Source organism: Nymphalis io, chromosome 12 (assembly GCF_905147045.1).
Source record: "Nymphalis io chromosome 12, ilAglIoxx1.1, whole genome shotgun sequence".
NCBI classification, from domain to species: Eukaryota; Metazoa; Arthropoda; class Insecta; order Lepidoptera; family Nymphalidae; genus Nymphalis; species Nymphalis io.
Genome location: NC_065899.1, coordinates 12394722 through 12406807, shown reverse-complemented (window position 1 = coordinate 12406807; position 12086 = coordinate 12394722). Strand labels below are relative to the sequence as shown.

The 12086-nt window shown below is 33.6% G+C and overlaps 1 protein-coding gene across 1 annotated transcript; it reads right to left on the bottom strand.

The window, feature by feature from the left end:
* Nucleotides 1-458: 458 nt before the first annotated feature.
* Nucleotides 459-10040, bottom strand: LOC126772500 (juvenile hormone epoxide hydrolase-like). Its single transcript, XM_050492893.1, has 7 exons — nucleotides 9815-10040; nucleotides 6330-6512; nucleotides 5764-6153; nucleotides 5210-5367; nucleotides 4490-4680; nucleotides 3064-3292; nucleotides 459-1639 (listed from the first exon to the last, which is right to left on the bottom strand). The coding sequence occupies exons 2-7, from the start codon at nucleotides 6510-6512 to the stop codon at nucleotides 1423-1425; spliced, it is 1368 nt and encodes a 455-aa protein (XP_050348850.1). The 5' UTR covers nucleotides 9815-10040; the 3' UTR covers nucleotides 459-1422.
* Nucleotides 10041-12086: the final 2046 nt, after the last annotated feature.

The window sequence follows — 12086 nt, the reverse complement described above, 5'->3', positions numbered from 1 at the left end:
CGACATACGATCCGAAACACGTGGCAGAATTTTATCCGGCACATGCAGGATTACTCATTATGTTTTCCTTCAACGCTGAACACGAGATGAGTAATTATAAACATAAATTATGCAGATTAAAGCTCAAACGGCGTTTGTAAAGATTCAAAATTGCTCTCAACAGTTAATATGCAGTTACTACCAGTTAAAATAATGTAATTTAACCATTTATAATAAGGCGTGGGCAGGCCCTCTACAAGGTGGACCGACAACTTAGAACGAGTCTCGGGAAGCCGTTGGATGCGAGCAGCGCAAGATCGGCCAACGTGGAAATCTTTGGGGGAGGCCTTTGTTCAGCAGTGGACGTCTTTCAGCTGATATGATGATGATGATGAATAATATAACTATTTATAATTTGACTATATATAATAATTATTTATAAAGAAATTAGGAAAAAAAAAACAACGGAACGGTTAGGCATAATTATAATGTTTTTTTAAGATTGATACCTATGTAATTCTTGTGAAACATCTTATAGAATTATTATAGTCACTACTTTATAAGTTTCACACTCAACTAAAATTTTTGTTCAAAATATCCATATTATATAAGTCAGTTGTGGACATAACCGACAAAAACATAAATATCTTAATAATAATTATTAGCTAGTATTTAAAGCTGTTCTCATAATTTTGATTTCATGCTTTAATATGACGCATAATAAACTGTCAATGATAATTTAATCAGTCTGAATTTTTCCTTTGATATAGTATAAATTGTTATTAAAAAAATAAAGAAATTGCTACGTCAGTACGCAATTTGCTTACAATGACTTTTACACAAAGTTTGATTATATTTGTTGTTTAGTTCTTAGTATAGATTCACGTCCGTAAAATATTATATTCCGTAAATATAAACAAGAAACGATCAGGTAAAATACTGTTTTACGTAATTGTATGTATAGCGTAATTATAATGCGTACTCGGTTCTTGTTCATAAACATTTAACTGTAACATGTAGTTTCTATCAGTTCAAACTTGTTGTAATTTGGCCTTTATAACTAAATGCTTTGGATGTACGTTTTTATTGTATGTAATACATGTCCAAAGACAAAATGATTATAAATAAAGATCAGTCTACAAAATCGTATCGCAGTCATGAATATATAATTATCAATACTGTCTTCCTCACGTCCAATTTATTTAACACTAAACCTATTACTTATTAGGTAACCGAACATAGACCTAAACAATAGACACCAATTGACTTAGGCTAACTATACATCTATACTCCGAATTTAATCTATTTTCGGAGGTTTTATACAACAAATAATAAAATGTACAGATTTTTTACTATATATGTTATTGAGCAAATTAATAGCAATATTCAGGTCTAATTACAGCTTATAGACCTCAGCTCGTATTCGTAACAATCCATTTTAAGTTACTTGTTTCTCGCGTGGAATTTGAGGAATTCAACAGCTGACTTGAAGATATCGTCTACAAGTTCTTTAGGTGTCTGCATTGCCGCGAAGTGTCCGCCAAAATCTAAAGTTGTGGAATGTACTAAATTTATAAATTTATCCCTAAGTATCCAATCTGGTTGATAAACGACTTCGTGTAGGAAATTTATTGCAGCCGTCGGCACTTTTGTTGGGATGCTGAAAAGGAAAATTTTGTAAGGATTAGTGATCCAAGGTCGCTAGGCACTTTGACATTTGTTTTTGAAGTCAAATTCCGAAGTAGAAAAGTAAAATTATATTATTTTTGGTTGGGTGGAGTTCCTCGGCTGGCGGGGTAGTAGGCATAAATCAGGGACGAAAGCTCTTATATGTATAATTTCACCTGTTAGTATGTGTGTGTTATTTGACTGTGGGTCAAATCTTTTAACTAAATTTTAAAACATTTCCACACAACCGACTGAGTTCAAACTTGATTAATAGTAGGTAGATAATACATAGATTATGAGCTTGTTTTTTTTTTTAAGTATTATAATTCGATATTTTTATAGCATTCACGTTGCTTAATAAACAGATTACGTCATACCATCAGCGAAAATTAATAATTTATTTATAACTAGCTGTGTCCGCGGTGTCACCCGCGTTAAGTTTGTTTGACTTTTTTAAATAGTAAAAGATCGTAAGCCTAACAATAGTAACGGAAGTAAGACTACTTTTTACTCATAAGTTACCAACTTAAATGTTTATAGTTTCATGAGGGATGATTTTGGCTCAAAACAGTTTTACATTTTTCTTTGGATAAAAGACATTCTTCCACAATAAAAAACATTCTATATATTGACACATATAATAAGTTAAAACAAAGCCAAATGTTATCAAAATCCGTCTAGTAATTTTCACTTGGCGCGTTAGCACCGCACAAAAGACATAAATTGTTAAAATTGTATATTTAGCCCGTGCATCGATAATAATGACAAAGAAAATAATAGAGTTTACTTTATCGCAGGACACAAGATCAATATATTTTTTTAATTTCTTAAAATGTGTTCAATAACCAATCACCAATTCCAATATCTTTCTATTTCATTGAAGACTGAAATAATTTAGATAAGATAAAATGTGATTTTTTGTTTTTTTCATTTCACAGAAAATAGTAAATTTTCGACAGAATTCTTTATGTTTTATAAAGATTTAAACGTATTTGAAAATGGAATTTGAGAATTGATTTTATTTATCTATCAAATTTAAAATTTAATAAAATTGTATAATTTATTTTATGTCAATAATTTTTTTTTATAGAAAAGGAAGGCGGACGAGCATATGGGCCACCTGATGGTAAGTGGTCACCAACGCTCTTAGACATTGGCATTGTAAGAAATGTCAACCATCGCTTACATATCCAATGCGCCACCAACCTTGGGAACTAAGATTTTATGTCCCTTGTGCCTGTAATTACACTGGCTCACTCACCCTTCAAACCGGAACACAACAATATCAAGTATTGCTGTTTTGCGGTAGAATATCTTGCACAAAGCCTTACCACCAGTAGTGATTATGATTACTAATGAGTGTTAGGATTAGATAAATGGGTTTGAGAAGTATGCAGTTATATAAAACGGACTTACTCCTGAATAATGAACACTTCAGGCCACGCAAACGCCTCCGCATATAATCTCACGGAGGTGGTAATACGCTCATTCGCCCACAATATTGTGGCCGTGTCCAACAAATCCTCTAAGTCTATGCTCTCTAATCCGCCGTGTTGTGTGTGTAATTGTTTTCTATTGGTGCATATACCGATCTTCTCGAAAATATACGCCGCCATACCAGCAGGTGTGTCCGCTATAGCGGCTCCTGTAAAAGAAAAGCTCGATGTTTTTTTTTATGTAGGCACGTGTAGATGTCCCATTCGTCCATAGACTTGTGCTGTAATTTTATCTAATATTAAACAAATTAGTTATGAAGTAGTAGTAGTAGTAGTAACAGCCTGTGAATGTCCCACTGCTGGGCTAAGGCCTCCTCTCCCTTTTGAGGAGAAGGTTTGGGGCTTATTCTACCACACTGCTCCAATGCGGGTTGGTAGAATACACATGTGGCATAATTTCAATGAAATTAGACACATGCAGGTTTCCTCACGATGTTTTCCTTCACCGTCAAGCACGAGATGAATTATAAACACAAATTAAGCACATGATAATTCAGTGGTGCTTGCCCGGGTTTGAACCCACGATCATCGGTTAAGATGCACGCGTTCTAACCACTAGGCCATCTCGGCTTTTTGTTATGAAGTTAACTTAAGATTTACACGACTTCGTTTTTAATCACATACCTACTTAGTCGTAAATAAGAAAAGGGTTTATAAAGTCGAAGTACTTTGCTGAAACGCTGTCTTAATGAGGCGAAATGATAAGACAATAATATTTGTAATGAACATAGTTAGTCGCCGATGATGGTGTATAGAGGTAAAATTTTACCTCTATACGTTATCATCGCCGACAAATTATGTTGATAAAACTCTTGTAAAGTTGAATTTAACTTCATAACTAATTTGTTTAATATTAGATAAAATTACTAATGACTAAAAACAAATGTTTTATTAAGTATTGAATTCATTTCGGCTAATCGATAATTGCTAGCATTTGTGTTGGTACGGATTGAATTCCAACTGCAAGCAAAGTCCACAACCAGATGTATTTTAGTATTAATAATAATAATATCCTGGGACATTAATCACACACGGCAATTTGATCCCAAATTAAGCAGAGCTTGTACTATGGAATCCAGACAACTGATATACTACATATACTACTTTTCTTTTGTAAATAAATACTTATATAGATAATTACACCCAGACTCAGGACAAAGAGATATCTTTATGCACACAAATGTCTGTCCTGGGTGGGAATCGAACCCACAACCTTCGGCGTGAAAGGCAAGTATCTACCAACCACGCCAACCTGCTCGAATTAGTACCTTATTTAAGATTTATTATATAACTTTTCACGATTCGTAAATAAATCATCTTTATTATTATTTATATTGCTCACTTGCCTATTGTATCAGGTTTCGTTGCCTGTAAATGAAAGTAGCCGCTCTCTCTGACCAGATATGTTAGCAAATCTCTCAGAGGATACATTCTGTGTTTGTGTTTGCCTTCAACAATCAAACTAGAGAACAATGACCCGACGATGTATTTCACATTACTTATTGGTCTTGACGATAACGGCATGTTTGTGTGAAATCTGCAAATTACATGTTCAAGTAACTAAGAAACATGAATGATAAATATATTACATAACTATTTGTAACAGTAACAGCCTGTAAGTGTCCCACTGCTGGGCTAAGGCCTCCTCGCCCTTTTAAGAAGGTTTGGAGCTTATTCCATCACGCTGGTCCAATACGGGTTGGTGTCTATACATGTGGCAGAATTTCTGTGTGCAATTTTCTTCCTCATGACGTTTTCCTTAACCGTCAAGCACAAGATTAACTATAAACAAAAATACGCACAAAGCACATAAAAATGCAGTGGTATTTGCCCGGGTTGAACTCACGATCATCGGTTAAGATTTACGCGTTCTAACCACTGGGCCATCTCGGCTTTTAAGATACATAACTAGTTACTACTGGTCATATCCAAGTATTATCAATTACATTAGCGTCACCGCGTGTTCACAGATACAACTACTGTTTAAATTGGATGACACTCATTCCTTAAACGTGATCATTATGGTGCTTGTAAATTTCAAATTGAATAGAAAATTAGTGACAAACCCAAGTACTTCGTCAGGAAAGATCGTACACATATGTGTAGCCGCTTGCGAGCCCCAATCGCCTGCCTGAATGTAGAACTTGTTGAAACCGAGTCTTTTCATTAGATTTCTCATAATAATACCGATTTGAACGGGATTAAGACCTGGTTTATTAGTGCCCTGAAAATGAAACGAATTGAATGATATGTAATTTATATAGTTATATAAGATGATAAAGGAATGTTTTTAATACCTAACAAAAATGCTTAAGTGATTAAAATATGTCGGGCATGTACATGTACTAAGCAAAAAAATAAATACCTTCGTATTATATTAAAACAACATAAAAGCCTTTTTTTTTCAAATACGCATCCTATTTTATAAACGGAATGGTAATAGGAGCGGGCGAGACGAAAAAAATGACACGTGTAAAACTGTTCTATTGAGTCGTTCATATTATATTATAAGTATATACATTACTGCGTATTTTGCGCGCGCTATAATTTTTTTTAATAATATATATTTAATGAAAGGTTTCCGTCAGTATGTGATTAAATAGCCAATTGTTTTAATTACCTCAGAAAATCCGAAACCAGGTAGATCGACGGCAACCACTTCAAAAACAAAATCATATTTTTTTGTGGGCGTTGTGAGCATGGGAATAATTTTATCGAACTCCTTTGACGAACTCGGCCATCCATGCATAAGCAGCATGGGGAGGACCTGCTTGTCTTTCACTTCAGGCTTCACTCTCATGTATTGTATTTGAAGACCTTGTACCCTCGTCTTGTAATGAGGATATCTATTCAAGAGATCAGCCCTCTCTTTGAAATCATACTCGTCCTGCCAATATTTTAATATTTTTTCCAAATATATAGTATTAATTCCATATTCAGATTGCATGCCCTCTAAAGGCTGAGTGTAAGGTCGCCTGTTTCTTAATCTGCTTTTTAAATCATCGATCATCTGTAAGAGATACTGAGTACATATTTACGTGCTTATTTACAAGGTTTTTAATTTTAAATATAATTTTTTATTGTTTTTGTCTGGATTTTTTTATTATAAAATCCAAAGGTATAAAAATAATATTGACTGATAAAATAATTAATTTAATGTATTTATATGTAGATATACACTGATACCGTGTCATTGAAGATAATTTTAAATGGTCGTATTGTTTCGTCATCTTGATTTGGTTTCTCGCCGTCTCCCCACCATCGATCTAAATCAAGTTCAGGCATATCAGGAACCCTTTGGAGGTAGTAATTCGTTCCGACTCCGATGGCAACAGCTGCTACCGCGAAAATAGTAATAGATTTGAGCATCTGAAATGATTTATTAATGTCATCAACGTATGCAAATTTTCGTTACCAACCGTTTCGTTGAAACCGTATCAGATTATATATACCTAGACCTATTTATTTATGGAACTTATACAAAAATAATTCTGACCAGTAGTTTTAATTTTGGAGTTGATAAAATAACACAGATATAGCCAAAATATGCAGTTAATAAAATAAAGTGATTTCGATATTTCATTTGCAGTTTAATCATGCTCTTTAGTAATTCAATTAACGATAAATTTACTTATCAAATGATAATTGGATACCATAGTGAAAGTTTCGCGATAAATGTAAAATTTTATTCTCATATACCTAATGAATAAAATATATATAAAATGTGCAAGGTTCATAAATGTTTATTTAACAGCTTTTATTTACTTTAATTGCAAATGGCTTAGTAAAGATATACCTTCACCTAGTTACGAGCTTAATAATTTTCAAATAAAAAAAATGATTCATAACTTATATTCCACATCTAACTTTCAAACTTGAAACAAAAACGAAAGTTATATTTTAATTTATCTATATAGTTTTAATACAATATTGACTGTTTATTTGGTTTATATGATTGATTTGTTTGAATTTGAATTGATTTAATCTAATTTATTATATGTAAAATCTGTTAAAAATTAATATTGTAATTTTTGTCTCTTTATTATTTATGGCCTTGTATTTATGATCCCTGTTTGGTCGGAATAAATGATTTTATTATTATTATTTTGGTCTAGTGGCTTGATATAAGGCCGCAGACCCGGAGGTCCTGGGTTCAATTCCCAGGTCGGGCCAATAAGAAGTTAATGGGTTTTTCTGTCAGAAAATTCACAGTGGCAGCCCAGAGTCTGGAAGTTGGAAGTGTGTACACTCCCGTGCCTCGGAAAGCACTTAAAGCCGTTGGTCCTGCGCCTGAAGTCTTTCCGGTCGTGTCGGATTGCCGTGCCATCGGATTATTAGAGTTAGGGAATAGAGAGTGTTTGCACACACTTGTACACTATAATATCTCCTGCGTAGTTGGCTAATCTCTCTTGAGACTGGCCGCCGTGGCCGAAATCGGTCTGGAGGGCATTATTATTATTATTAGGTTTTATAACGAACCGGATTTGCACAGGTAGCATAAGAGCTTATAAAAACGTTTATATAGTAATAAGTACATATATGTAACTTTATTTTACACGGCAAGTACAACATCTTCAGTAATCATCGTCGTGTTTCAACCAATTTATTTAAAACCTTACTTAATTATTCATCTGAACCATCAAATCACTCAGTCCATTGTAGAAAACCGTATGAAAAGCGTTCGTTAGTTTTTGAGTTTATCGCGTTCAGGCAGTCAGACAGACGCGCCGTGGGGACTTTGTTTTATATTATATAGCGATGAATTCAAAATGATTGTACACAATTATTCAAGTGAGATATATTTAACTCCTCATCTAATTGATCCCATTTGTTGGGGGAGAATAAAAGACAAAGGTTATCTCCTCGTCTGCTGCCTTGTCCGAACACGTTCTGCTGCCCGGGCGTGTTTTCGTCGTCTTTCAAATTTTTTTTTCCGAATTGGAGAATTTTTCTCGTTAAAGAGTCTACCTAGGTGAGGTTGTACGACAGGAACATGACAACGATAATTGATTTCTTGCACAGACATTCAGTATTAGCGATTTAGAATGCATGCTGCAGATGTACATACTGATCAACGCGGACATGATTTAGTCTTAAATATAAACTATTTTTGTAATTATATTTGTCTATTTTATGAACACGTGAATCTTAACCGATGATCGTGGGTTCAAACCCGGGCAAGCACCACTGAGTTTTCACGTGCTTAATATGTGATTATAATTCACCTCGTGCTTGACGGTGAAGGAAAACATCGTGAGGAAACCTGCATGTGTCTAATTTCATCGAAATTATGTCACATGGTTTTTCTACCAACCCGCATTGGAGCAGCGTGGTGGGATAAGCTTTAAACCTTCTCCTCAAAAAGGGAGAGGAGGCCTTATCCCATCAGTGGGACATTAACAGGCTATTAGTGATACTGTTTTTATATGTCAGCTCTCCAAATACTACATAATGTATGCTTAAAGAAATGTTGTGCATAATTAAATTCAATTTATATAGAAATTTATATTAGTTGTAAACGAATGGGTATTACTGTAATACTTGAAACTATAACTGGTTTTAATAATAAATATATCTTTGTTTTATTCAATGTATTAATACCGTTTGTTTTCAAAATAAATAATAAATAGTTATAAATTATACATATTCATGTAAATATATCAATTTAGTTAATAAATCTTTTTAACAATGCATATCGAAATCCTATGTAGTATTAAAAGCTTGTAAATGTCCGACAGCTGGACAAAGGCTGTCCTCTGTGTTGTGAGAATACTGATATTGCTATACTGCAGCATTACCTATATCTGACATATTATGCAGATTATCTAACGACGTTTTCCTTTATCGTCTATCTCGAGATGAATTAGAAACATAAATTAAGCATAAATAACTCAGCGATACTTCCCCAGATTTGTACCCGTTAACTTTAGTTAAGATACACGTGTTCCAATAGACAATTTCAGTTCATATTATAGATAGCTATAATAAATATTTGAAAACAAATATAACAACCATAATTATACTAATTTAAACAGACATTTGTTAAAATAAGAAGAGCTAGTAAAAAATTATGACGCACTTGAATAATTCACCTTCTCAATGTTTTTACAAGTCTCAGTGATTGGTTTTTCCTATAACTTTACCATAATAACGTTCAATGACGTTATAACAAAAAATAAATGCTTAGCAGTAATTATATATACATAAGAATATCGGATGAGACTTGAGTTAACACGATCGTCTCGTGAGACTAGAGTTCCACTAGATATTATAAACAAATACATTAATGTTTACATTAATTTTTAATTTGCCGTTTATATTAATTTAGTTTTCGTAAAAATCGTAATTTTAACATAGGAATTAATATGGTATAATTTCTAATGAATTATACATATATTTTTTTAATTTAGAAGATATATATATAGGTTTATTTTTTTACCTATATATAAGTTTTGAAACGTATCATAGACGAATGATAAAACTGATAATATCTATCTACCTACCAAATATTTCAATAAAATGGTTTCAATTACTTTTTATGACGGACTTCACAATAAAAGCTATAACTAAAAAAAATAACCGTTAATCCGACAACGTAAGTAGGCCGTAAAAACTTTCACTCAAAACGATGAAATATTGACCGAATATTTAAAAAAAAATGGCTACTTTACCTTTTCTAAAATAAATAATATAAACGAAACTAAGGGAATAAATTATTGTTCTTAAAAAAAGTTTCACATATAATAATTTCACATCAAAGTCGTTCTCACTTTAAATTTAAAATAACTTTAACATCGCACTTCAATACCGCACGTATGCGAGCACCAGCGTTCGAAGACGAAATCGTAAATCAAAGCGATCAGCGACAGAACGTGTTGACATCAGTACGGAACTAGCGGCGTTTACGGCCTACCTACTACTGTACAAAAATTATACTGATTATACATTACAATTCGGCCGCGGCCTTGACTGATATCGAACATGAGGCTAGAATCATAGGTACGTATTATGTACATGTAAAATTAACACGATAATTATTATTGTAAATCTTCTAAGTTATAAATTAAATTGTAAATTTTTGTTATTGTTACTATACAGGTCAAATTAGAAATAAATAAATGCTTGTTTATAATCGATTTATTTTATTAAATATATTTAATATACTCGTATTTTGAAGTATCAAACTACGAGTCCTTATTATATAGGCACTAGAAAATTACCTAGGTGATGAAGAAAGATACAAAAAATATAACAAAACTATATCATGATAATCATGATTATATTTCAGCTAATATATCATTAAATTACGTTATTTATAATACGGATAGCTAACTAGTGATCAAAATATTTCACACATTATACCTACTGTCTATTCATAAACGCAACTAATCGTTTATTTAAATAGTGTTAAAATTATTATCACGTTTCTCAATTTACATCACTATTATAATATTTCTAGTATATCGCACGATTTCGGAAGTTTTGCTTAGACTGTAATATATTTAAAAATGTTGTGACGCGCTAAATATCAAATAAATAAATGTCTAGGTATACCTACTAATATATAAAACAAATGTTTATTTGTTTAAACACGATAAACTCGTGTAACGTGTTGAAAAAATATGTTTGTGTTGCCCATTTATTGAGAAAAGTAGACTATATAAATAACACCTCGCTACGACCCACGGGATTGGAGCTTCAGTGACGTATTATTTCCAAAATGTTCTTTGACTGGTTTATTTACCTATACACTTCATTCACGGGTTAATTGTCAGAGTTTTCTGATATAGACTCTAACCTCTCTATCGTTATATTTTAATCAAAGAATAATCAAAGATAGATAGAGGAGGACTCAATAGACAATTTAGTATTTTTATCAGATTTGACATATTCCCAACATAACGCTGTACAGTCAGTACTAATAGATAACATAAGAAAGTTATTAAGTACATATTAAGTATCTTCACGCTGCCGCTGTGACCCTAAAAAGTCGAACTGTAGCCAGGGCCGAATTTAGGGGAGGGCACCCGAGGCTACAGCCGCGGGCCTCCACAAGAGAAGTGCCCAAACAAGAGAAATTTCTAAAACAAAAAATATCCCAATTTCGAGGATTATACATTTAATGTAGTATATTATGAAGATATAGTAAAATCCTAGTATAATCCTTGTATGCTGCAAATTTTATTATTGAAACATTCGAATGAAATAAATTTAACACCACTACACAGTAGTTAACCGTAAAAGTCCACCAATCTATTAAGTACTAACTATGTATAAACAATTAACAGGCGTATAATCTCAATCAATCAATCAATCAACAGCCAATCGTTGTCCACTGCTGAACATAGGCCTCTCCCAAGGTGCGCCAAAGCTCCCTGTCCTCCGCCTTCCGCATCCAGTTGGTGCCCGCCACCTTTTTAAGGTCGTCGGTCCACCTGGCTGGAGGGCGCCCTACGCTGCGCTTGCCGATTCGCGGTCTCCACTCTAGGACTCGTCTGCTCCAACGGCCATCGGTCCTACGACATACGTGACCAGTCCACTGCCACTTCAGCCTGCTAATTTTGCAAGCTATGTCGGTGACTCCGGTTCTTTTCCGGATAATCTCATTTCTGATCTTATCCTTCAAAGATACTCCGAGCATAGCTCGCTCCATAGCACGCTGAGCGACTTTAAATTTGTGGACTAGTCCCGCAGTTAGTGTCCACGTTTCGGCACCGTATGTCATGGCAGGTAAGACGTATTGGTTGAAGACTTTCGTCTTCAAACAGTAATAAACATCTTACCCCCCCCCTACTGCGCTCGCCAACACGCCTGCCCAGCGCGGCGAGTATGGGCAAACCCTCCTTAATGTATAATCTCATTTAACAACAAATACACAATGTATAATATTTCGTTTGTTTACAAAATGGCTGACAAACATGTCGATATATGATAACGATTAAA